A 27,741-nucleotide genomic window follows, 5' to 3' on the forward strand; every position below is an offset into this window, starting at 1 on the left:
CTGCTTCCGCGCTCTCTGCAGGATGCGAATTTCGGCTGCTCCGCGTGTTCCCGGAACCGAAAGTGAAACATCAACGCCGCCAGACTCTCCCTCGCAAGATTCGAGGGACGCTTAATCATGCTTACGCTGTCAGAGATAGTGGAAGAAATGTGCAGCTGGAGCAATAAACTGGAAAGTTCCCGAGTGCGCCAACCTCGCAGGGATCTCTACATACGCGACTTTTGGTTTAATTCTGGTCCGACTGCAAGATCGAAATGGTGAACGAAAGTGCGAATTCTTATTCAGGTATCGTTTTGTTGTCGAAGTCTTCTGCCCAGGAATCTCCAGTCTGCTGTTTATTTTGTTTGAAGTTCGACGAACTTTTGTAATTTTATGAATTATGATCAATGATCATATGATCGGATGTATAGTTGCGTCAGTTTTGTATTACGTGCATACTGTGCACCTTATTCTAAACCCGCGTTTGGTCAAGTGACATCTAATTGTACACGTCACTTCTGTGCCAGAGATGTCATCTGCGGTGAATGAGTTTGATGTTCGATGAGCATTTCACTGTATTTTATAATATATTGCCCAGGTCGAAACATAATGTGGATATGCAACTTACGTATTTTTATGCGTTCCCTAACAAACCCAAATATATGGTCACGTGCAATTTCGTTGAAAATTGCGCTTATAGCGCATGTGTCGTCTGCAATAAGTGTCGTCTGCGCTTGCATTGCAATTGGGAATGCAAACGTAGCCTCACTTGGACAGGATCGCGTAGTGTGAGGGTGTTGCGCTTGCACAAATAAATGTCGACGTGGAATTAATACAATTTGTTTATCTACTGCATTATCCCGTCAATTGAACACTCTCGCGGCCCTGACAGTATTCTTCCAGGGAACACCTCACCGACTGCTGTCTTCAGCCTTCACTTAGCCTTCACCTTGCGTGTAGCGGTCAGCCCGCATTTTCAATTAACCGGGACCAGGAACATCCAACCAGACGAGATTTCGCAAAGCAGCGCCCTCCATTGAACTTAATAGCGTATTCCGTCGTTGGTGCTGCTAACCTTGGGCGCGTCTTTACATTCAGAGGTCGACGACGACTCGCCCAACGGACGAGGTCTCGGCCGGTCGGTCCTCCCGCCTGGTGAAACACAAGTCTTCTTTCATTATTACAGGGACTTCGCCCTTTCTCCTTTTAATGCTCTCGAAAGCCGAGCTCGTAAAACGGAAACGATTAGCTCTTCATCGTGTTTTTGGAAGCCGCCCCGCGAGTCGACGTCTCGTCCTGCTGGTAAGGACGCTACAAAAGTCACCACCCTGAAATCCTGTCGTTACAAAAGAATTCGCTGAAGAATCATGTAATTTTGCTTGTAGTAGGGTAATAATAGAGGTGTAGTGGAACATCTTACTTCTTGAGGATAAAGAGGCAGGCTTCGAGCTCTCAGAGCTTATAAAGACGAAAAAAAAAAAAAAAAAGAGTCGACCTCTCTCTCTTTCTCTCCCTCTATTTTCTTTTTTTTTTTTTTTTTTTGTCATGGCCGGAAGGTGTTCAAGTCAGTGAGGACAAGGTTCAGGACCTTGATTACTATAGGCGCAATTATTCATCAAGTGTTATATGTTAGTTCATCCTTCAAGCTGTGGGTTGTTTTCGTAGGGCAACCTGTTAGCTCGACTTGTAGTCACTCCTGCAGAGGGCACATCCAGATACAACACTCATTCTTAGAACACGAATTATGAATTGTTAGTTTCAGCTTGAGTTGGGATAGTTTCGATTGGCAGTTGGAGCAAATCTTAGGTGATTGTTTGGTAAGACAAATATCGCTGTGGTGTTATTTTACTTGAATACTCACGGCATAACAGGGCAAGCAGGCCTCTTGGTCTAAGTTAAACGCATCACAATATGTTCGCTTTGTAGAAGGCGATATCCATCTAAACCGTGCGCCTCTTTTTGATCGTATTATATAATGCACGAGCAGAATCGTTCGACGCGTGCGACCCGTTGCGGAAGAAGTCACGTTATGCAACTCCCCGCAGCGATCCAGGTTCTCCGTTCGTCTTGATTTGTTTCTATATAGGTTCGGCGATGCCGACCAGCCTCAGGGCGTCCGTTGCGATGTTGCCGGTCGGCTTTTCCTCTTTCCCTCTGTAGCTGTTTTTGAATTTGTACGTCGCTATAACGCCGCTTCCTGGTTGACCGTGAAAATCGTCTCGTTTTTTGCATGGCACGCTGTCTCTTTCCGGCGCCGAAACCGTAGATGCCTATCGACGTTTGCATATTCTCGCAGTCTCTGGAGCGCATAAGTACTGTGTGCTTCGATATTTCACGTGGGCAGCCGGCAAGTGGACCACGTGGGACACTCTCAAGGCATCTCTCATCGTTCTGAATGACTATTGGTCACGTCTGATTCTGCGTTGGTTGCCGCTCGCGGAGGGGTTCAACGGTGGTCTCCCGCTTTTTCACGTGGGCGCGGGCGGGACTCCAAGTTTTTTTTTTCTTCTTCCCGTCAAGAACAGTGTTTGCTCTTTCGTGTTGCCTGGCCCAGTGTGTGTTCCAAGGACGGTTTAGACTTGTAGAGATGCTCCAACGTTTTCTGCGCGGAGTCTTCAAAGAGTGAGCGGCTAAGGGACACGTTGATGTCGACGCGCTGTGGCTTCACGAAGGCGTTGTCGTGAGTGAGAGGCGCTTGTGGATTTACGTGCGAGATACACTGCGGACAAACTGGCTGTACCGTCGTGGTTATTGAGGTCCCGGTGCGATGGCCGCTGGTGGCGCAGAGGCCCCTGTTACGGGACTCGCGTCCGGGCCCCGTGGGATTTCATTCTTCGGGACACGTGGTGCGGAGATATCATCCCGTGGGACCTCTTTCTGCACGATGAGATGGGCTTTTCGGTAAGTTATTATTGTGAAGCGGTTGTGCATACGGCGCGTTGTTGACATTTTATTCTGCGGCTCGATACGGCGATAGAAGCACCGGAACTTGTCGTCCCCTTTCCGTGCATTTCCGTTCAGGAATAATTCGATAGGGCGAAGTCGCTTAGTACCGTATTCGCCTGTTAATGACGTCACGGCAAGCTGATGATGATGATGATTCTGCTCAAAGAAATATGGAGACGTGTGCCACGCTTAGCTTGGGACAGGCTACTCCAGAACGGTTAACGGCAAATATAGCTGATATAATCTGAAAAATGGAGCCGTGGCAACACGTTAGGTTCACTGGCTGCACATAAATGTTACACGTCATTGCGCAAAACGCTGCTTGGTTTCTGGTAATTCGCAATGACGTCCCCTTATTTATTGGGGCAGGCCTAACTATACCCTATTCTAAAACTGTCGATTCAATAAACTGCGTTCGCTGTCATTATGCTTACTTTCATTTTCCCCTGGAACGCGAGAAAAACTGGTTTCCATATCTGGTTTGTCACTACGTATCCCACGACGGGGACTGCCATTGATGCGACCGTGTTTTATGTGCTGGTCACGTCTTTTCTACACCCTCGGCAGTCTATGTCCTCGTGTTAGAGAGCAACGCATAGTCGGAGACAGTCGGTTCGAGACAAAACACAAGGTTTACGTGAGACGGAAATATAAAGGTACTGTAAAGCAGTTGAGCTGCAGCTTCAGAAGAATTTTATCTATTCGATAGCATGAGCCCTCGGTACTCTTTTTTAAGAAAATTAAAATGGAAAATTACGGGCAACATTGTGTCGAAGTCGCCACCAATTGCGCATTGCTCGTCAAGTACGCCGGCAAAACTACATCGCATGCACATAACACTATGTCGAAAACAAAAAGTCGGCTACGTAGTCATCATGAGCAGCAAGCCAGTCGGGAACATATATCCCTGTTGCTTGACAAATTTGAGCTTATTTCCCACCAGACGCCGCCCCGAGCCGTTTTACGGCGATTTTACTTGCAAATCAAAATACTAGCTGTCACAGGTATAACTTGTGCTGGGTTTACAAGCAACAAGTTGTTAAAGTACGCCGTCAGCATAAACTGCCTGTCTGCTGCTTTACGGTACCTTCAACGTACCTCGCACACACGTACGGAACTCCCTGTATAAGGAATGTCAAAATGGTGGCACGAAATGAACACGTGGCCGACCTCTGCGTCGCTCTCTGCTCTAAAGCTGACTGATTATGATTGACGGTGGCGACCTTCCTCTGCGATCTTCTTCTCTAGGTGATGTTGCAGACGTTTGTAGGTCACATCATCGACGCGTGTCAGCTCTGTGGGTGACGTACTTAAAGCTGCCAATGACCTGCTTATTGGAGTATGTCTTACCTCTGTAAGGAGAAATGAAACGAGTGGCTCCAAGGAGACGTACAGCTGGGTGTTGAAAAACATTCTTGTACGGTATACTTGTGCAATATCGATGCTTGACAGTAAAGCGTCGATATTTCACAAGTACCTCCACGAGTCCGGGTACTTTTCCTACGCAAGGAGTAAAACCAAAAGTGGAGGTGTACTGTTCTAAAACATATGTCGAACATCCAAAAGAAGTATAACACGAATACTTTTTTTTGCCTTTTAAACTTAATAAAAATACACTGTACAGACGTCAGGTTTCGTCTCGCAGACGCAAGCACTTACGTTTCATTAACCTTCCATCTCCATGCGGCCAGCTTACGTGCAGCAGGATTCGATTTTGTGGATCATCAATCTCATATTTTTTCCTAAGTATGCGTCTCAGACATCGTGTACGCTTTTCTGCGGCGTGGAAGAAACGCAAGAGGGCTTTGGGTGGTGTCCACGCGTGTGACGTCACACAAGAAAATCTCGAAACTTTCGTTTCAGGTGTAAAACATATGACATGTTCATAAACAAAAAGATAAACAAATAAAAGAGGAAACGCATATTCCCGTAGCGAAAAGGACCTACGAAGTGCAGAAGCGGTGACCGCTAAGCGGCCCTTCAGAATTCAATAGTACCCAGGGTCTGTTGTGCCGTAAAGGACAATTAAGCCGAATATGCATTATCATCCCCGAGCAGTCGCCTGGCGAGAATATCCCTCGGAAACACGTGTGAGGAGATTGTGAGGCTTTTGATAAGGTAACTGGCTAGGGTACAGCTATCGTTGAGTTATGTCTGATTTTTCGTTCGCGTCACCTTGTACGGTTTTACCAAGTTCGCCGTAACATCACAAATAGACCCGACATTCGTTCCAAATGTAAGCCGCTTGGCATTGGGACCCAGTGTATTTTCGCTGTGGAGACCTCGCGCTCTCTGGCAGACTTCACAGTATTTCAGAGACCATGCAGTCTCGAAAGGTGAAAACAAATGGGCTTGCACAACCAGTCTTCTCCTCCTCCTCCTCTTTTTTGCATCTCAAGAGAGTTCCACAACCTACTTTTAGCTTAGCTGACGTGGAGGGTAGCAACGAAACTAAGTTAATAAAGAAAATATACGACAGCTCCGTATGTTTACAAACACTTAACACTTTGAGGGGCACGCAAGACGTCACGGTCGAGCGAGAGCGGACAGGAGATTGCATTCATTGCAGATTTGAGGGGGCAACGAAGCGGCACTACTTTTTTTTTTTTTTTGCGCAATTTCGTTGTGAGTTATTAATTTCAGCGTACATCGAGGCTGAAATACTGTGTAGAGCGGTGCGCAAGAAATATGTACCGAACGACGTTGATGATCGAGGGACGTCACGAAGGCTTCTGCATCGTGTCACGTCAAGCACTCGTAGCCATCCACGAAGAACCTCTCTTAGTCCGTCGTCAGCGTCGCAAAGGTTCCGTCATACGTTCCGTATGGGACGAGTTCCGTTAATTAACTCACTAGTAAGTCGACAAACAGAAAAAAAAAGTCAAAGTACGGGACAGCTAAAATCTGGCCTCGGTGGATCAGTGTGTACCTTGCCAACTGATCCACCGAAGCGTTTTTTTCTTTTTTCTTTTTTATTCCTTCCTGCTCGGCCAAGCCGCTGGTGATCCACCGAAGCCACGTTTCACTCGTGCTTGGACATTTTTCTGTAGCTGCGTTAAGTTGTGAGTGTGTGGTTAAGTCTGGCAACCAAGAGATCGAACCCGGCCGCTGACGCCATCGGCTTGGTGGCACAGAGCTTCTGACTACACGTTCTCCGCAAGGGGGACTAAGATATATAACGAGACAGCTGTCAATGTCGTTAATGATCATACTTGTCTCGTGACGTACAACCCCGAATTATTAATATTAATACGGTTACATGAACGTACTGAGGTCGATCAGTGTTAAACTTCAATTTGTACCGAGCGCGTTTGAGCACGTCGTCTGTTACATTAGTGGAGCAGGGCCCTCTACACTTCCCTCCGAAGACGCCAGGAACACAGCAACAAACATCGTATTCCGTTTGCACTATAGCAAATTTACCAGTTGGTTCTACAACTTAACCTCGGGACTTTTGTTAGCGGCTCCTCGGAAGACAGCGCTTGAGGATATGGTGCAGAAACTCGCGTGGTACGTGCTATCGTTCTGCCAGGTTGAGCAGTTCAACAACCGAAAGCTCAACATATAATGCGAAAAATAAGCGAACAATTGAGATTTACACTTATTGGCTAACTCACAATTTAAGTTGCGTCGTGGTGCAGCCTAACAAGCTTTAGCATCTGTCATCGACAAATTCTGTCACGGTTTCCAGGTTGTGCCAACGACTGGGAGATGGCGCAACCAAACCTCACTACCGGCTATGAGGATTTCAGGGATGTGGACCTATTGAAGGCAGCTTGGAAACGCATTTTGAACCGATGCTTTTCTCTGAGACGTACGACTTCTTGCGAATCTGGATTCGTGTCTGTAGAAGCGGCTAAGAACATCGATACAGCTGTTCAACCATTTCTTCTCCTCCTCCTTTGCACACAGAAATATCAACAAGAAAGAAAGCTGGCTATTTAATAGGGGAAACATACGAGACGCATGTATCTTGACTTTACGGCAGCATATCTAAAAGAGGAAGCGAGTCAAGCCTAAATGTTACATCTTCCGGTACAACTACCGGTATTTTACGGGGAGCGACCTCGTCACATTACATGGATCCCACGTATACGACGGGCAACCTGCTAAACGTTTTACACCCACCTTCCTGGAGCTTCCGAGGAAAATATCGTATATCCTTTAGAGTTCCAAGAAAAAGTGTGCGTTTAGCGCGAGCAATCGTTCGTTCCAAAGCGTTGAGGCACCGCGCGAGGGACTGCAGCTGGTCATGGTCCCGTGGATCCTCTGTACCAGTGAAATCGCTTTGACGTCGAGGCTAAACGCGTTGTCGTTATCGGTCAGGCTGAACTAATTGCAACATCGGTGCAGGCGTTTACGGGAGAGTGGGTCGCGTTTATGAGGTCTCGTTCTCTTCGCAAAGTACACACTGGGGGTCGCAGGGTCCGTCACGTGTCTCATATGGGTAGGGTGTTTATAGCTCTGTGAACCCATTGAATTTGTGAGACGCAATAATAGGATAATATAGGAGATATACAGGATTTGTTCGTGGACTCTACGGATATCTGGTGAAGACATCTGTAAAGGCATATCGTGCTTTGGCGGTCTTTTGTCACTGTCACGCTAGCAATTGATATGGGTTGGATTGGATGACAATAAAATGGTGGTGGTGATTCCACAGCACGCTACACATCCTGTCATGGGTGCAGCTACTCGATCCATTTGCGAGGCGGCAGCAGCTAGTGATTGAAACTATATTTGCGAAAGAAGCGTGCCCACGTTTTAATTAATTATGCGACATACCAGATCTCAAATATAATAAAATTTCAATTTACCGCCCTAGAGAAATAAGCCCCAAGATACACTTGCCCTCTTTCAATTTTGTTATGATACGTGTGTCTGTCGTGAGACTGTAGTTCTATCCGTTAACACACATCGTGCAAGAGACCTTGATCACATGCTAGAATAATAGATTCAAGCGGCTGCTTTCCACCTAGAAGCTCGAAATTTCATTTTAATAAAGTTGCCTTGCCACCCACGTTACGCTGTTGCCACCACACCTCTATCTCCTGTATCGTTCGTCATTCGCTCCAGTTACATACCGCCAGATCTAGCGGAAATTTTGCAAGCGGCGGGTAACGGTCTTTGGCGACAAGCGACAAATACCTATACGGGAAATACATGCAAGATTTTGTAGCCGCGATATAGCTTTTTTTGTCGCTCGAGTCGGGCCGCCGCCGCCGCCGAATTTGTCGCTTGTAGCGTGTTATGGGATCCGGCCTTTGCAGCGGACTGGCCAACGACATCTAAAGGTTGTGGGGGAGAGTTACAGTTTGTGACAGTCTCCAGTAGTCATTGAAATCAATGACCATTGTACACACGCGTAAGCGCCACCAGTCGTCTAACGTGCCAAGCTGTCAGGGAGCATCGGAGCCAATGCTGTTTCCGAAGTTGACAGGTGGCGCCACACGCATCTTCAATGGCCGTTGGATTCAATGACCATTGAAGACAGCCTATGTGACAGGGGTATTGATGAAATTACAGGACAGAAAATCATAAACTAAAACAAAAGATGGCTCCTTGAAGTTCAGTATTGCTAAATCGATCAATAACCTAATTAATTGGATTTAATTAAGTCATCGCCGCACACGCATGATACATGATGTATCATGCGTGTGCGAGGACAACTTCTGTCTCGCAGGCCTCTTTCCCGTTTTTTGTTATGTACAGTATTCATTTAAATTCATTTTTATTTCACCAAATATGCAGAAGAAAATGCGTGGATCATGGAAGGTGTCGTATGTTCTTTAGTGGTCTCCAAACCTCCTCAGTACAGCCACACCGCATAACAATGCACGGCATAGAGATCCAACAACAGGGGAACGTGTAACAATGTATAGCAGCAACGTCGATACAAGCGTTATGTAACCAGGTGGCCCGCCTTGTCTGTTTTTGCTGCCACTTGTGGTTTCCGCTGGAACAATAGCGATACGTATATTCCCTCCCCCCTTTTTTTATGCAATCGAAGAGGCTCTTCGTCCGAGGTAATTTGCTGCCTCTCTCCTCCAATAGTTCCTTTGTCCTAGGCTGAGAGAAAGAGATTATGGACGGGAAGTTCTCGAGAAAGGCGATGGAGTTGCAGGCTTTGCAAATTCTTAGGAACACTGCGTATAATGTGAGGTAAACGTGAAATGGCGGGCCTCTGCGCCTTAGATTATGACGTCACATTTGTCAATTTGTATATTGCTTCTTTTCTTTTTTGAAGGTTTGACCTTTCCATTTAATTATTCCTTATGGTTTTGTGTGCTCCTTCGTTTTTACGAGGAAGAAAAAAATAATTTCTTTCTTCATTTTTCTTTTCATGTACAGTCTCCTGGACTAATATGGGGATACACAGTCTTGACCACGTTGGGGCTAACATATCCACGTTTTCTTTATAATCTAAACTAATCTAACAATTACTTCGTTGGCATTGTACGTCTTGGTACACAATAACAGTTTTTTAGTAACGTCAAGATGAGCGACCTTTTTAGGAATCGACGTCCATTTGCCTTTTGCCTCTGGCAGGCATGCATTTGGAAGATTTCAAGCCATTCCGTGTCAGCAACTGTTTATCTATGATGCTGTCTGAAAGATAACAGCCTGTAATTCCTTAAAAGAAGCATTTCGTGAGACAGAGACAGTGTTGAAAGGTCCTAAAGCGGCTGTCTGCCAGTGGTGGTACACGAACCCACACCGCAAAACAAGAAGAAACAGAAAAAAAACAAAATCGAGCGGTGATAGGATATTAACTCTCGCAGGCGTCACGCGCGAAGGTGTGCAGCTACCACTTTGCGCATGCATTTCTCATCTTCCGGGAATGAATTTCATTGTATGTCCGTTGTCTTTTCATCTACTTGAGAAAACAAAAACAGAAAAAGAAAGAGAAGAAGGAAACAGTGGCGAGCGACCGCACAGAGCCGTCCAGCATCTGTTCCTTCCCTACCACGGCGTAGATGTTCTCTAATTTCTGCAGCAGTACCTCCTTTCGCCGATTTTGAGCCGGCAAATTGGCGCTGTGAGCGGGCTATACACTTTCGTTTTCTGCCTGGGTTCTGACGTAAAATGCCGCGGTAAAAAATATAGCATCGCCGCCTGATAGCTGACACGACATAAACGCGTACTATGTAACCGTATAGGCATAAAGCTGATGATGGGGTTTCCATTGAAAGCAGCATAAGCGAGCGATGAGGGCCATATGGAGCAAATGGTCTGTATATGGACAGGACGGGTAGAATGAGTGATGGCCTCTGCGGAATGCTTTTTCGAGACAAGAGTTACGAGTGTGTCTTGTATCAGAAGGAAACACGTGTTCTTTTTGTAGTGCCTGCCGTGATCGAAGGCGCTGAGGCAGAACGCATGTCCGTGGCTTTTCGCAGACGTGTTGGTAACGATGTTTGTTGAAGGCACTTTTTTATCTCTCTCGTTTTGTATGGGCTACAGTGTCTGCTTTAATGCCGGCGCTGGCCGCAGGAGCTACGTGTATTGTTTTGCCTCGAGAAAACACAGAGTCGAAGGAAGAATTTCCTTCCGGTCCTCACTGCTGCGCTGGGTTCATTATGAGAGTTTCCACCGAATTACCTCCAGAATCGCCCCTTTGCCAACCGCCTCACTAACAGTCACCAAAATAAGGTGTTGTTGTTGTTATTCTTCGTCTTTTTGCTCGCCTTGTTATACTTGGTTGGATTCTCAGTCCTTTTCTATCCTGCAAAAGTGAACAAGTCACGATGTCCGAGGAAAAGCGAGGGAAACATTTTTGCCGTCGAAGCGCAGAAAATATCCTGTTCATTAGCGAGGTGGAACACAATATAGTGTCGCCCCTGTCCCGGCCAACTTCTTGAGCTGATCTATCCATGGTCGTGGGCCTCTTCTAGATCTTCACCTGTCCTTCATGGGCACGGCAAGGTGTCGTATGTCAAGAAGAAGGAGATAGCCATGAAGTCGGTATATGACCTCCATTGCCGTTTATTCTCAATTGACGCCATTCGACAAGCAGCGGAGTTCCTTCACTCCTCCGATGGCCTCCGATGCCTCGCCGTTGAGTAGAAAGGATCCAGTCATCCGTCCGAAAGCGCTGCTGTCCATCTGTCACTTGGTTACGCCTGCCTGGCAGCACGCAAAGTGGTGTAGCCATGCAAAGACATGATGTTTTCTAAGAAACTGCGTTACCAGTTTCAGGTCGACTAGGCGGAAGGAACCGCTGCAGGAAGACGGTGGACGGTGTCGTTTCGCCTACCCGAGAAACGTCATCATTACGTTAGTAGACAAGACTGGAATAATCGGAAGTGGGGGATAGGTTGCACGAAGGCACTTGTTCGCTACCTCCTGTTGAAAGAAAAGTAGGACCGAAGGTCGCGTCCCTTTCAGGAACCATCGTAATCCCCTCAAGACCGTGGCTTTCGTGCGCGACCTTGTTCGCCCCTAGCTTTGAGCGTAGTTCAACTCTACCAAATTGGTGGCGCTGTCGAACACTATGACGTCATTTGTTTACAAACAGGGAGAGGTCTATATTAGAGGTCTGCGTAAGCCGACGGCCAGCAAAGGAGTGTGTGTGTGCAGAATGATACAAAACGGCACAGTGTAACACCGCAACACTTACATAGCAGTACAAAGCCAATACAGTAATGCCATTAATGCCAATAATAACTGTAATGTAATGTAAACTGTAAAGTAATGCAGTAATGCCAAGATTAACTATTCGTTGTACATATAGCAGATATCCCATAGAGACGTGTCCAATAGAAATCTGAGAAGCGAGATATGAATAGAGTTGTTTGAAATGATCTCACCAATTTACAAGCCGTCCAGGTTGTGTCTATTCATGAAACTGTCGAAGATAATCTCTCGATATATCAATAAAGGGGAAAAAATGAAAGTGGTAAAAAAGAAAAACATGGAGATGTGGATCCATGAACGTGGATGTTGATGGATCCATCGTCATACTTTTGGAGCCTACTCCATAGCGCTTAAAGCTTTGGTAAAGAAGTAAAAAAGAAATACTGAAACATTGTTGAAGACATACCATTAAGGCGTCGCGGTAGTCCTTCGGCTTTGTATGAATCTGTGCAGATATCGAAGCTAATGTATGGATGTGTCGGAAGATATCAAGGATAATTTGATTTTTTTTATTAATGTCTATGAAGCTACCTATCAATTTCTAACGTCATTCGGCGCCATCGCACTGGATGTCGATGGACAGCGGTGTTTATCCGCAGTGACGCCACAGGAAACAGAAACAGAAATGATGAAGGAGGTCTTTCTCCTTGGATGTTCTCTGACCCCATCAATTTACACGGCGAGTTGTGCATATGTAAATACCGGTTTAAGTCCTTTCTGGCAACCCAACAGACATCCTTCGACTCAACACTTCTCCCCTTTCTTACATTGAAGCCATTCAAACGTGATGATGGTCGTGAACCTTGAATAGGATGCAAGGGCTCTTCCGTTGCTCTTTCTGGGAGCCTGCCTCCTCGCTGGAGTGACTTCAACGCGAAAGAACGCCAGTGTTGTGCAACGCACAATCTTCCTCGTTATTAAAAAGCTCCGCTTCCTGTATAGAGAAATCCCTTGTCCTGCAGAGCACATCGTGTTTCCTCCTCCTCAATTTCATCCGTCCATCAAAACGGGGCTGAAAAGTTCTGCTTTGGCCTCGTCCAGAAGTCAACGGTCGTCGTGCTTCGGGCGAGAGGGGCCCTCACTCCCCCAATCAGCGGGAGAGGGTAGACCAACCGACTGCCTCCAGCCTGCAAGGTCGTCGTTGTTGGCTTGCCAGGAAGAACTGCAACGGCAGTCGCCAGTCCGTACTCTCATCGTGTGAGTGTTCTCCAACGAGCGGTCTTCGTCCCCTGGATGGTGTGCCCGTTGAGGTTTGACGTGTGTGGGGTGTCCTAACGTGGAGCTGGCCGTCTGGCCTCGTGGGATTGTCAGTCGACGGGTGTTGCCCGTGGTGCTCCGTGGTGGTTACTTCTGGCAGGCCGTCAAGTCGGGAATCGTGGTCGTGTCGCTTGTGGATAACTCAGGACTGTTGTCACCACGGAACGTCTTCAACAAGAAAGGATCTTGAGGTCCCGTGTTCGCGTACCATAAGTGCAACTCTGGAGCCGTCCGACATGCTGCTGGTCTACCTCAAAGTGTTTGCGGAAAAATGCGGCCTCCTGGATTTTCTGAAGCTGATCGTGTTCAGCCTGGCATCTGGCAAGCCTCAGCAGCAGGTAAACGGGGCGACATTGAGAAGAAAGAAAATCGCTTAATAGAACGGTGTTAAAGTCTATTGCCTTTCGTAATTGGGTTAAACGGCGACGGAATAACAGCCTCCTGCGCTTTAACGGTGATTGAAAATGGGTTCGGCCGGCATAGCTCGACGGCAAAATAATGGGCGGGGAGGCGAATGCGTGTACCGCTCGAGCCGAGTTTTCCATTCGTTTTCTGTGTCGAGTAGCAAGGACTGTTCTCCTGAAGGCCTGTTGATGGAATAAGTCTCTGACCAAAAGTTAATAGAGCGCGGGATTTGGAAGCGAAGGTAATGGACCAAAGCAGGTGGGAAGTATTGCCGTTTGGGTAATAGAGCGTCTTATGAATAAGTTTTTCATAAACATTCGCGCATTCCATTACACTATTATATGTGAAAAAGTAGTCCAAGCGTGTTAAATAGTCCGCGTTCATTTTTTTTTTTTTTTTTTGTAATTTGACAGTAGCGTAACGCTACGGGCGTTTTATGACTGCAACAGTCTGTCGAATCGGGCTAGTAGGTAAGGATCGAACACGACTGAAAAGGCAATGGAACAGAGGACGACTATTGTGTCATTTGACTCAGGTACTTGTTTGTTTTATGGCCTGCTCACGTGAATAATTAAACTTTTGAGTGAATTATCCGAATGGACTATAAGACTTATGGTTCATAGGGTGGATAATAATGCAGCAGCAGGGTTACAAGAATGATCAGACACAGACAGCTGTCTGATCATTCTTCTAATTAATCCTGCATAATCCTCACTATGAAGTGTCTCCAACTATCCTGGCTTATCCAAATTGTGAACACTTATGGTAGCTGATTTTATTATAGTAGCTGAAGAACATCGAAGGAGGGACGCAACACTTACCAAATGCAGTTTCATATTAAGATTTCAGCAATCGGACTGGGTAGTCGCACGATTCAATTAGTATAAAAATAGTATCAATAAAATTAGTCGAATTCAGTGAGCTTATATAGTTTAAATTCTTACGTCTTCTTAATCCTTAAACGCTTAACGATATTCTTAGTTTAGCTTATTAGTTTAAGTTAAGGGGAGATAAATTAGCTTATTAAAAGGAACAATATATACGACTGCATGTGCGTCCACACGCAAACAAGTAATAACTCCGAGGAAGACGCTCCAACATGAGGAAGAAGGCAATTTTTTTCGTCCTAATTCGCAGGAGCGCGTAGAGGATCAATTCCACGGTGTCCGTCTTCCGTCCTGGAAAGAAATTTTGGACCGTGTGAAAGGCAGGCGGTCTCAGTTCAGCGAATGCCAGCTGCATGGCCGAGATACGCTCGTTGGTGGTACAAGTCTCGGGTCACGCTGTGTCAGTGGGAGGTGCTGGTTTCGAGTTCCACCGCCGCCCGTGTGATGTCGGAGATTTTCTCCAGATTTTGCGAGAGCCTTTCTATAGACAGATATGCGGAGTTGTACACGTTACTCGAAAAAAAGTAATTGGTTACAATTACTGTTATACTACTGCGCGAAAAGTAATTCTGTACCGTTACAAATTACTTCATCAGAAATGTAATACGTTACTGATTATAAAAATGTAACGCGTTGCTTTTCCCGTTACTTTTATATTAGGTGCCGTACCAAAGCCAACAAGCCTGCATTGAATGTAACCACGCAGCTCTTGTTGCGAATTCTAATATGAGACACCAACATATATGATTAGTGAAATTCACAAATACATTTGAATGCAACATATGACACACGTACACACGCGTTTATTACAGATTTATATACACATTTACATATATATGTACACAACACGGACGCCCGTATAGGCGTCGAAACATCCGCTTCGTTTTGTTACTATTGTTCAGCCCGCACAATTTATCAATACAGTCAGTAGGTCGCGGTTGTAAGGGATTATCATATTACTGTGGTGTGCACGGAATACGTGTGGACTATAGAGACGGCTGTCACAGTGACCTCCGCGTCATTGCTCCAGTCGAACTCGTGGTGGAACAGAAGAACACATTGGCTTGCTGAAAAGGGTTGCCATTGTTCACAGAAGGTTAAAAAAGTAATCAATTACTCAGTAATTGATTACCGAAAATTGTAATCAGATTACTTGGAAAATTACTTGCTCGCAAAATTGATTACGTTAAAAATTACTGAAGAAAGTAATTCATTACTAGTAACGCGTTACGTACAACTCTGCAGATATGCCACACAAGGTCTCCCTGAACTTGACTGCGGCTGACTACAGGTTTGCTGCTCCAAATGCATTTCCTCCTGGATTAGCGCCGCGAAGCAACTGTCGCTGTGAGCCGTGTACTGACGTTGGCAAAGGGAGACAGGATAGCACGAAGTGATGGGGGCTAGCGTGTGTGCTCGGCCGAATTCGGGAAGAACTGTGCGTTCCGGAAATCCGTTCTGGAAAGCCTAAAGGAAAAATCCGAAAAAAATCATCGAGCGCTCCATGTGTTCTTGAACATTAACGCTTTGTCATGGTGCTTACTCTTCGATTGGTATTGTTTTGTTTACCCCGGTACCGGTATCGAATCACCAAATATAATAAACAACAAACAATGTTGGTACATATAAACGTAAACATTTGATTATGGTTAACCGGCGTAAAACTTTTTTCGTGAAAGCCTGTAATCCGACTACGTAGTCTATGAGTGTAAGCTGAGACGGTTACTTTTGTAAGCTACGTTATAGTCAGATATCCGGGGGCAAAAAGGCGTTCCCGAGGCAAGGATATATATATATATACCCAGCGCGAGAAAAAATCTTCTCGTATCGCTAGACAAGCACGTTAATGAAAGAATGAGTGCGCGTTTTCTCCGGAGCTGTACCATTTTGCTCGGCAGCTCTTTTTCTCTTTGACGAGTGCCAAATAGCGCGTAATTATCTGCCACCAAAAAGACTTGCTCGTGGCGATAGTTGAACGGGGATTTCTTCCGAGAAGCTGCGAAGGGGGGGCGGGGATATGTTTGTTAAGAAAGAAAGAAGGGAAAGGTTAGCCAAACGGAGGTCGGCTTGCTATTAAAAAAAGGGGGGGAAAGAAAAGAAAAGGAAAAGAAGAAAAACAAAGGCAAAGAAAAAAGGAAGGAAAGAAAGGAAGAAAAAGAAGCTGCGGACATTGCGAATCTCTCGAACTGCCAACTGCAAAAAAAAAAAAAATAATAATAATAAAAAAATAAAATAAATAATAATAATAATTACTAAACTTTTATTAGTAACTCGAACGCTCATTTAGGTTGTGTCCGAATGTTCTTTCTGATACGGTTCAACAGAGTGTGATGAACACGCAGAAGGTCTAGCTTTGTCCGTGTCCGATATCGGCCTCGGCGGAACAGTTGATAATTAACGTAGTCGGTTTACTGACACGAAGGTTGCGTGTTCGAACCCCGCCGAGGACGTGAGTAACTCGAAGGCGTAGTACGGATGCCATGTGCTGCGATTTGCGTTTAGAGGCGTTGTGACATTTTGATAGATGGTATTCGTTACATAATGTACGCATGGTAGTGCACGCCAAAGTATTGAGGAAAAAAAAAATACTTAGTTTTGTGTGTGCCGCAGTTGGAGAGGTACAGACCCTTGTACAACCCAGCGCCTCGATCTCTGACGTCAGGGGAACAAGGACACTGTCGCAGTCGGACGAGTTTCGGTGTTCGTGTCACGAGTTTTTATGTTCCTGTTACCCAGACTTGTGCCCGTTACTCAAAAAAAGTAATTGATTACCGTTACCGTTACTCTTCTAGCAGAAGTAATTGAATACCGTTACAAATTACTCGACTCAATATGTAATTGAGTAACGAGTATAAAAGTAACGCGTTTCTCGGACCGTTACTTTCAATTCATGCAAAAATTTCCTCCCCTGTGTGCTTCAAAAAAAAGAAAAAAGAAATTGAAAAGAGTCTCCCAAGTGATCGGTACAGCTGAGAAGTAGCAATAATATTTTTTCCGCTTACTACAGTACAACAAAGACACAGGAAATTTGTCACAGAACATTGTTATTTTGAGACAGACTCTACTTCAAAGTAATTGATTACTCAAAATTGTGATCGAATTACTTGAAAACTACTCGTTCAAAACTGTAATTGATTACTCGAAAAATTACTCATAAAAGTAATTGATTACAGCTGCATTGATTACTAGTCTGCAAGTCTGCAGTGTTACCCCATTTGTCGCAAAACTTGGAATGTTGGTCCACGTCGATACAAGTAGCCGTCATTCATCCTGCATAACGTGACACGTCACAACCCCTTTAACTTACGGAATCCTCAGATGGACAAAATTAGTCAACAGATGGCTCAGTACGGCGCCGGTCACCGTTGTCTCCCGAAGTACAGCAGGAGTTACTATTAATCATCACTTTATTCTGCGCTGCCAGCGGAAGTAGACAGTGCATTTTGCGCTTAAGGAAAAAACCACGGCGAACCACCTACGGAAGCTGCCGTAAGCGGACATCGTTGCAACGTAACCTCGCAACACCCACCGATCGCGTTTTCCGGGATGACTTCACATTATTATGACACAACTCGTGCTGGTAATGTTTGAAGGTCATTGTCATTCGCCGTACGCCGTCGTGTGCACCAAATTAAGGGATGCGACGCGAGCGTTAACTTCGCAGCTCCACCTTAGCGTTCATGGTGGAGCAAGGAATGCACCACACCACTAAAAGGGAGAAGAAAAACGCCACAAAAGAGGCGTTGATGTTGCAAAGAGAAACCGGAAACGAAAAAAAAGAAAAAACGGAATGCGGATTCCGACAACGAAAGGTTTTCCATCGGAGATGTTGCGTCAAAAATTTGTAGCTAAATAATAATAATAAAACATGTGGAGTCCACGTCTGTATGTCATTCATGGCCACAGATTATTTCGTTGTGCTAATTCGCTATCAGAAATGAATGATAAAAAGTCGCACGACTAAGCAACTTCGGCCACGCACCGAACGCATCCCCAACTAGGTTCGTACCCGCAACCTTGGGACCAGTAACAAATTGATCCACCTTCGTCAGTAGTATACAGTTGTGAAAGAATTAGTGAGTTTTAGTTAGTGTACCGTTGGTAACGTATCTACCGGTACCTTTGACAGCATGCGTGACCGATAATCTTATCTGTTGATTGGGCGCGGTTGCGTACCGGGCTCCCGGTAGCGATATGATAGAGAGTATAGTGAGTCTTAGTATAGGGTTGATAACGTCACCCTGAAGCTACCCGTACCTACGGGAACCAATGGCAGCGTGCGTGTCTCAGAATCTTATCAGTTGAGTGAGTACAGCTTTGATAACGTCATCCTGAAGCTACCGTACGTACGGGAACCAGTGACAGCGTGCGTGTTTCAGAATCTTATCAGTTGAGTGAGTACAGCGTTGATAACGTCACCCGGAAGCTAACCGTACGTACGGGAACAAATGGCAGCGTGCGTGTCTCAGAATCTTATCAGTTGAGTGAGTACAGCGTTGATAACGTCACCATGAAGCTACCCGTACCTACGGGAACCAATGACAGCGTGCGTGTTTCAGAATCTTATCAGTTGAGTGACTACAGCGTTGATAACGTCATCCTGAAGCTACCGTACGTACGGGAACCAATGGCAGCGTGCGTGTCTCAGAATCTTATCAGTTGAGTGAGTCATGTAGACACGGTACTTCGGAAGACACGCCATCAAGGGTTTACTAATACCGACTACTAACGCACTCTATTGTATCAGAGAGAAGGACGTATTATAAGAACCTGCAGACACCGACCGGTAAAAAACAGTAAATTTACTTAAAATGAGAGCAACGGGGCACCGAGCTGAAGTGCTACTCTTCCTTGTGTGCGTGTACATCTTGGCACTCGTTCATGTACGAGGCAATGACTTCACAGAGATAAAACGCGCGATCAAAGATGACGCCTGTGGAATTTGGCCGCATAGCATCCTTGCGCCGTATACCCTGGCTCTTTTTCTTCGGTGTCGTAGCTGCTCAGAGATCACTCCGGCCTCATGTCCCGCTAGGCGTTGATATGAAAGACACGAAGCGTGGAGACGAGATTGAAACGCGAAACAAAACAGTTTCCTGCTGGCTTTGCTCGATAAAAGGATTTAGGGCGTTTTCGGTTTTATCACTCAAGGTGACATAATGGTTCTTTTTTTATCATTATATCTACAAGGTTAATTCGGAACTACCGCGTGCGTGCAGGGCAGACGAATTAGGCCGCAGTTGCTTTAAGAGTAATTCTATGTCCTTTGACTCTTTTTTGACGTAGCAGTCAGCAGAACTTTTGCGACTTATAACCCTGCGCACACTAACAGTATCTGGATAACAAGCGCGACTTTTGATATCTGGATTATACCTTCTAATCTGCGTTATGACATTCCATACTTTCTTGAAGCACGGATTCCGTACGTTGAACAGCGCTAAAGAAACTCAGTCAGATCACAAAAACCGCATATGAGCGCAGTATCTTGAAGAAGAATAAGTTGAAGATATTAGTCGACTGTAGGCCTGATAGTCTCGGACCTTTCCCGGCAAACCAAAATCCTGCTAAATGGCGTTTGAAGATTTCAACGTGAGCTTTAATCTTTGCTCTGGAGAAGTTCTGTAAGCAAAGTTCGGTGACCGAATGATGCCGCATAACAAAACAGAATTGAACAGATCCACCGTGGAAAGTAGGCTCGGCGATACACGTACGTACCTTCCGTTATTGCGCAACCCTGCGGATGGCTGTCATTAGCGTTTATTAGTTTTTAAAGGTCGTTTCTTATTTGGGGCAACGACCTTCTCCTGTGCGCCGCAGAGAGGCCATCTTTTGTAACGTGACCAAGTTTTGACATCTGCAATAGAGTATTCGTTTCACGCACAATTTGCACTATTGATACGATTGAAAGGGGACGCTTTTGTTATTGTTATCATTAGATGTATTTTCCGTACGCTCCGTACGTTTCCAAGCCGTACTAACGTCTGCGAGTGCGGTGACTGCTGTGACTTCGTGACGGCTCGATTCTAGCAAACAACCAAAGCTCAACCATACCAGTCGACCGAAGTCGTCTGCACAGCAGGTTACCATTGCAGACGACATCAATACTCTATGTGACATTATAGGAACTGATGCAGAGAAGCAGATGTACAAAGGGGTGCTGAAAAGTTCTCGGTCCCACAAGGAGTGTACGCGGCCTAGAGTTAAAAACCTTTATTACAATTCAAAATTTGGGCCTGGAAGTTTAACGGATCTGGCACATCGTTCTTGAAGCTTCCTTAACCTAACCCAACCTAATCTAACCTCACCTCACCTCACCTCACCTCTCGATATTGGGTATTGCCCAACATCGCCGCCATCGCCTTACCTCTACTACCATCTGTATATATGTTGCCCTAGCTTAGCCGTTTTTTTTTTTTTTTTCTGCATGAACAGTAACTTCGTGACAGCCTGAAGTTCAGCCTTAGAAAATTTCACGCTTGGTTCCGCCGATATAGCCCGAGCGAAAATGAACGCTTCGCGTTACAAACCTGCGATCAGACCGAGAACTTTTCAGCACTCCCCCGTACTGAAGCAGAAGCTGTCTGCGTTAATCAACGACAATGCGTACGACTCATCCCTGCGCTTTCGTAGCAGACAACAGACGCAGCTGGCTCGGCTCATCGTGATTGAATGCTCCCGCATTTTATTTAAGAATTACTCGCTGAACATATTGCTCATTCGTTGCAGCAATACTTTGCTACGTCGTCTGTCGCTTCGCGCGTAGCCTCGTCCCAGTTAATCTTTCAGGTGCGCGTATAGGAAACTGGAGATCTCTCTTTGCTTTTCCGTTATCTCGAGTGGCTACGGAAATCTTTGCCGCCTACACCGAAGTAGGTGAGGCTCTTTCTCTGGAATTCCGACAAGTGCGCGGCGGCGACACTTCTCGGTCTTCGCTGATCGCGGGTGTTGCCGCAAAGACTCCCGCATTGCACTCGCATGCCTGCTTGATGAGTTTGGAGCTGAGCGCAGTGTGTTGGATGCGATATCATGACAAATTGGATACGTGTATCGAAGTCAGCATAACAACTGTCTCGAAGGTAAGATATAGTTCGTTTGCACAGACCCTGTCGGTAACACGAGGGATTGGATTGGAGGGATTTCCATCCTGTATTTCATGTTGGTCTTGAGGATTGAGTGATTTTGTTCCCACAACAGAAAGTGGATTGTTAATAGTGGGTTGTAGGGCATCGTACGCAATTGCCCTTGCGTACACGTAAGGGGTCGCGTTGGTGGTTCGGCGCACTCGCAAAACACAGAGTGCTTCGTGCCATAGCCTCCTATATACTCCTATATACTACTGAAGTATATAGGAAGCTATGCTCGTGCATTGCGTGGAACCAGCACGCTATCCCTTACGTACGCAAAGGCGATAGCGTACGATGCACTAAAACTCACTCATCTATTAAGGGAGCGATATAAAGGGCACAGTATGCGCATCTTGGTAGTGGTACCTCCCATGTAATACTTACGACCTGTTGTCCTCTCTTCAGCTGTTCAAGATTGTATACCGCTCACAGCGGCAGTTGCTTCGCGGTTCTTTAAACAAGCAATCAGGCATGAGTGTTGCGTTATAATACTTCACGCTCCGCGTCACAATCTGTCTATTTTTAGTTGAATTTCTTCCTTAGTGTTTCTTCGGCCGTTATGAGACACATTCGGCCGTAATGAGATTTTGGGAGTAATGAGACACTTGGGGATTAAAGAATTATCGTCCGTAATGAGACTTCGGCCGTAATGAGATGTTACCTTTGCCATTGGAATTGTCAGAGAGAGAGAGAGAGAGAATAAAGATAATTTTGCTGATAAGTTGTGAGCACGTTCAAACACTTCGTGTGTGGGTACCACTCTGTGGCCTCATAATGCATTCGATATAAAGCGAACATCTCCACATTTATTTCGTTCCACCACCACTGCAGTGTGAAGAGAGGAAATCACTTATCTATCAATCTATTGAGGCACACCATTATTTGTTTGCTTTATTGAAAACGTACGCGCTTAATTGTGCGAAGTATTGATGATGCCCGCTGTTTGGAAATAGCTCATCGGCTTGACAGGTCTTCACCCTGCCGTTCCTTACTCTGTAGGACAGTCTTCTTGGTAGGGATAAAGGACAGTGCGTCCTTTGAGGCACTCTTGAAACTTTGTACTGCAGCAGCCAAATGAGGTCGTTCTAATGGCGCTGTCGTGCGCCCAGAGATCGCAGTCTAACGGAATAAAAGGTGAAGAGTCAGAAGACAGAGAAAATATGTCTCTTAGCTTTTAGTTCAGAGACAACTAAAATCGTGAACAACTAGGAAATGTTCCATCTAGGAAATGTTTAAGAAAGGGATGCAACAGGTTGTCTGCTCTTGCAGCGTGGTTATCTTTACGGCACTGCCCACGTCGTTAAGCCCGTCGGCTACGCTAGCAACGTTAGTGAGCCGTAAGCCGTTGTCACCTACTGTCTGCCTGGTTATACGCGTGCCGCGTCATCATTTTTGTCGTCCGGGCGCACAACAGTCACGCCTGCGATCTCGCCCGGTTATTTATTTACTCGAACATATTGTCGGCCACAAGTGGTTTAACAGCAAACGGATGTCCTTCTGTGGAAAGGCCTTTAGGTTGCCCGTGTGTCAAGGCTATAAAATGGCTTTGGAAATACAATGCAATCTTTGCTTTCCCTTTCGATTGGAAGAGTAGCTAAAAGCCAGATGGGTCTGACAAAAGCCAGTCTCCCGGTTAATTAAGATGTTACTCAATACCATAAAAGTAAAAGCTACGCCCTTCTCTACTTGATATACCAAAAATGTACGTTATTTTGCTTACAATCCACCTAATGGCGATCGAATATGCGCGTAGCGTGCCACAGAGAGCATTGGATCTCTGTGGCAGGTCGACACTGTACACGCGTGATGGCGCTGCTCAGTGGTCATTGGTTTCGATAATAATTGAAGACTGTTCGTGTGACAGCCCGGGTATTAGAAAAGAGGAGGAAAGAGAGCGAACAGGCGTTTGCATAGCCTTTCACAGAAGTCGATTCAGGTACCAGGTGGCACTCCACGCGATGGTTCCACGTCAGAAGCGTCGCGGGCCGTGGTGGCTTTTCGATGTGTGCGCAATTTAACGTTGTAATGTCGCACGCGTCTTGATAGCTGAAACATGCGGCCTCTTTTTGCGACGTGGCGTAATGCAGTTGCATTGCTTCTGATTTGCTGAGAAGTTACGTGGATAATTTTAATAATCTGAGAACGCTTCACCCAGCACATACGTCGAACCCAACTTGCACCTTCTCGTGCCATTAGCGATTCACATAGGCTCCCGTACTGAACATTATGTTCGCGACCGACCCCCCATGAATTCCCATTGAAGCTGAAGATCCGCTCCCACATACGACGCGCCTCTCCTCTTTCGTTCTTCATCCCCTCGTCTTTGTAAATGCGAAAATCAAGCAGACGAGGCTAGAGCGTAATTTTCACTAATTTTTTTCGACTATGTATTTCTGTTGCGATACTGCGTATAGTTTTTGTTAGGTCTGCGGTAATCCGTGGAGGACGTCATATTTCTGTAAAGAAAAAAGTGAGGTTCGCTTGGCAATCTTCAAAATTCAGTTGAAAAGATAAGTTTCCCGTAATTGAAAATGGTCCAAAGCCTTTCTCAGTGGTGGCAAAAGTTTCCAGAACTGCCGAAAGTCCCACAATCCTCCAGCGAGTGCGGTTATCGCGTTAGGTGAAACACCCTGTATTAAAACGCACAGTTTGCGGGAAATGAACTTCTCGTTGGCATTTCAGCGCTGTGTCGTGTCGCACTTGCTTCCTTCCCCTCCCTGTGGTTTTAGCGCTTTTAGTATGTCACACCAACCTGCCCATTTAGTCTCGTTGCTCAGGTGTCTCTCTTGCCCGCCTCTCTCGCAAAAATATTCCAAAAGCCAGGAGAGCACATGACTAACAACGAGGAAAGAAAAATCTAAACACTGGCTTGACACAACAGAAAACGTATTTAGTAAATTGTTATTTTCTGTTGTGTCAAGCCAGTGTTTCGATTTTTTTTTCTTCCCGTTGTTAACCACGCTTCGCTCAGCTGCGCCTTGGCACGTCTTCTCTTGGCCGGTAGCAGTTCCCTGTCGTATACCGGCCACTTCGGGACCCACAGCCACGTGGCCTAATACGAGTTGCGCGGGCAGCCGGCAGCAAGCCTGCCAATGTGTTCGCAAGCTGCAATGGTCCTTTTTCATATTCACTTCGTATCCTAACGGCTCTCCAACGAACCATGTTCGGCGCGCGTCAAAACCAATCCACGTGGATAGCACAAAGGATCAAAACCGGTCTGGAGTGGGGACGACGAGCTCACGCCATTCGTGCGGTCTCCCCACTGGACCCCACTTCTGTCGTCCCCATAGCGCGCCATCTAGTGAAGACGGAGATAACCCTCTTCGGCGCCTCAAGGTCTTGCTGCGTCGTGAACGCATACGCTGCTCTAGCGTGGTGCACGCGGCGCGATCTGTCGTCGCTCACTATTACTAGTGACTACTATATTCATTACTAGCTAGTTTTCGCTCGCACCATACAGAAAATTATGGGGCACCGCAACAACGGTGTCGCATTAGTGCGGGCAGAAAAACTCCATAAGGAAAAGCTTTTCAGTCAGATTGTCAGCAAAATCAATCAGGAAACTCTTACGTCCAGTAGGTCCTTCTACGACGTCACAGACTCCGTAGTCAGAGAAGAGCAGCTTGGAAGTTCCAATGGCCTCTCCGTTGACTGCGAAAAAAAGAAAAGATGACGATCCATACAACCGTCTGAATATGAGATAGCGATTGGAGATAAAGTACTCGACTCATTTATGATACCCTTTGTTTGTGGTTTTATCGTTCTCTCATTCATTTTTGTTTTGAATGCCTTAAGCACCCCGTACAAGGTATTACAGTACCTTCACGCAGTATTTGCGTAATCGTGTCCCACGCGAAAAACATTCTGATCTGGAGCAAATCTGAACATGGGCAGTGGACAGATGGCGACAGAACAACAGGAGGTAGCGTGAGACGAGCACGGATATCTGTCTGTCGGAGCACTCAGGGAATGCTTCAGGTAGCCCGACCTCCCAGTGTGAAGCATGACCACCAAGTGACTCAAATAGCAAAAGAAAAACTTACATGTTACGACGCTCAGTCGATCGTCACCTGACACTTGAATCGTCGCCATTTGCTTCTGCCTGTATGTGGACAGAATGTGCGGTACCTTTCAGTGTGTAGAAATAGTGAACGAATTTCGGTGACTTACAAGCGGTTTCCATTTCTGCCTCCAAAAGTAATAGTGGCAGTTTTGTGTGTCTCGTCCGTGCTTGTCGGAGCACTCACGTGCGAACAGTCTACCCTACTGGCGTCCGTAGTCGAGTAGAGGTAGTACGTCCCGCTGGATCGGCTTTTGACGCTCTGAAAGCCATTTCAAGTTGATGAGGAACAGTCTGTGTTCGATATATCGGCAGCTCTCGACTTGAGGTTGGTCTCAACTGAGCTCTCGAGTGAAGACTAGTAGAACTAGTCTTGAACTAGTAATAGAACTCTAGTGTTGACGTTGGGCGACAGCGCTCGCTGCAATCCCTCGCGCGGATTGCTATGCACGGACATCGCTATTGTAAGTGCAGTGCTCAAGGAAAAGCACGCCACTGATTTGCTCTGGTCCACGAAAAAGTAGAAGGAGGAATAAAAGTAACAACGAGTAAATTAACGAAGAAGCCAAACAGTGCCAGCGCCAGGGGTTGCACCTGAACACTCCTGATCTCTGGTCAGGGATGTTACCTTTACACCACATTGGCATGACCTTCTCGTGAATAGGGGAACCTCAAGTAATCGGGACAGACAGGTCATACACTCATGTCCATTGAGTCTTACATGTTTTCTAACTCACCCACAAAATCATACACGGGGCAGGATGCTTCTGAGAACAGACGGGTAATCGACCCGAGGCGTGCTTCATCTAAGGACAAACACAACACATAGAGTCTCTAAGAGTGTAAGGGACACGTAAAGGTAATGTAGCGTGCCGTCGTGCCGTAGCATCGCCATCGACTATGCGCCATCGGACGTCGTATTGTAAGCAGGCCTTTAGACTGCGCTTGGTGATGAAGGACAGCAACAGACAAAGACCGAGGTTAGAACACAAAAAAATACACCACGACTGTTAACAATGCACAGTTGCTAGTTGGCAACCATAGTGTCGTGTTTGTGCTCTAACCCCGGTCTTTATTGGTTGCTGCCTTTCATCAACAAGCATATGTACCAACTACCCCGACTTATTCCTACCTTTAGACTACGTAATGACTAGCATGCATCACACATGCGAAAGATGCCAATATTTTGCGCAGCGGAATTTCATTTTAACGTCTGCTTTGCGAGAAAGCCTAATTTCGCGAAGATCTCTTCGTCACCTCGAGGGAAATATAATTATTCGCCCTTACTCTTTCCATCCGGTACATGAGGTATTAGCCACCCACCTTCCACGCGTCGGTAGTACCTTCGGTAGGGCATACAACCTGTGCGCTCGAGGTGATAGGGAGCACAAAAGCGACGAAGTAGATCATTAGTTGTCCCATGTTGAGAATCTCTGAGCAATGCTGCCCCCTGCAATCCCTGTATGTGATAAAGTCGTTCCTGTCGACGAAACCTCAAGACGTGCTGCGTTCACGGGTCTTCGTTCTTGGTTGCCACTTCTGATTATGAACGGGCGAGACAGGCAGGTGCTGGTTAATGAGGCGCAATTAATGTTCCATCTTCGACATTTAAAATTTAATTATCGAACGCAATTATACGGAGAGGGTGAAGGTAGAATAATACTTCGTCTGAAAAGCACAGAAGGCTTCACGTTTTGACATTAGAAGTGTGCATAACGTTTCGCTCGTACCCTTCCAACATGTGCTTGCTACCGTTGTCCTTTAGTAGTATTGGTTGGCGGGCGATTACTTGCCGTTCTCTTGACCTTCGCAACACGTGCAGCGTTTTCCGTGTTACGAAAGCTTGCAAGCTGGCCTGCAGGCATATGAGGAGCGCTATTGTTTGCTTCCAGAAAATTTACCTTTGCAAAAACATTGTCCTTTATGTACTGAAGGGTCGACGGTTGTGATAAATTAGTGCCGACGAGTTGATGCTGACGGTAAGCACCTGCATAGCATGCATAGCACGTGCATGTTATTGCTACACAATACATGACGACCGTCAGTAGAACTTTCTGCTGTTGTCGTTTATTCTACAACTAATGTCAGATGTACATCAATGTTCTCTTTGTAACAAGCGAGCACCATGAAGAAATGTGTTGCAGTCAGTGATGGTCAATGGTTAACTACATGTAGTTAAACTACCTGATTGTAGTTAAAAAGTAGTTATCAACTACTTGCAGAAATGTAGTGTGCAACTACTAGTTAAACTACTGTTTTGAATAGTTAACTAGAGAGTTAGGTTACTGCAGTCCCCAACTACCGATTTTGCCGCAAGCTTTACGGCACGACTTTTCAGACTTTTACCTTGAGCTACTTGTTTGATGAGAACGGAGGTGCAGAGCCATTGTGCCGTGCATGCGCAATAAACCTTCACTTTTCCAAGAACACTATAGAATGGAATTGG

General features: G+C 45.9%; 2 protein-coding genes across 5 annotated transcripts in view; one reads left to right on the top strand and one right to left on the bottom strand.

Moving 5' to 3' along the window:
• The window catches only part of LOC135367305 (tyrosine-protein phosphatase non-receptor type 4-like), a 128,564-nt gene that overhangs the window by 67,200 nt on the left and 33,623 nt on the right, over window positions 1-27,741 (top strand). The window lies entirely within an intron of this gene.
• On the bottom strand, window positions 22,113-26,841 carry LOC135367308 (allergen Arg r 1-like). Its single transcript, XM_064600518.1, has 5 exons — window positions 26,619-26,841; window positions 25,406-25,557; window positions 25,279-25,337; window positions 24,806-24,886; window positions 22,113-22,354 (listed from the first exon to the last, which is right to left on the bottom strand). Exons 1-5 carry the CDS (start codon window positions 26,715-26,717, stop codon window positions 22,224-22,226), a joined length of 522 nt encoding a protein of 173 aa, XP_064456588.1. The 5' UTR covers window positions 26,718-26,841; the 3' UTR covers window positions 22,113-22,223.

The sequence above is a fragment of the Ornithodoros turicata genome, chromosome 8 (assembly GCF_037126465.1).
Source record: "Ornithodoros turicata isolate Travis chromosome 8, ASM3712646v1, whole genome shotgun sequence".
Classification (NCBI taxonomy): domain Eukaryota; kingdom Metazoa; phylum Arthropoda; class Arachnida; order Ixodida; family Argasidae; genus Ornithodoros; species Ornithodoros turicata.

Excerpts from the sequence above, each read along its gene's own strand:
- LOC135367308 (XM_064600518.1), bottom strand. The coding sequence starts at position 26,717 with ATGGGACAACTAATGATCTACTTCGTCGCTTTTGTGCTCCCTATCACC. Across the intron at positions 25,558-26,618 it reads GTACTACCGACGCGTGGAAG|AGCGTCAAAAGCCGATCCAG; the intron begins GTGGGTGGCTAA and ends AATGGCTTTCAG. Across the intron at positions 25,338-25,405 it reads GGCAGAAATGGAAACCGCTT|GCAGAAGCAAATGGCGACGA; the intron begins GTAAGTCACCGA and ends GTCCACATACAG.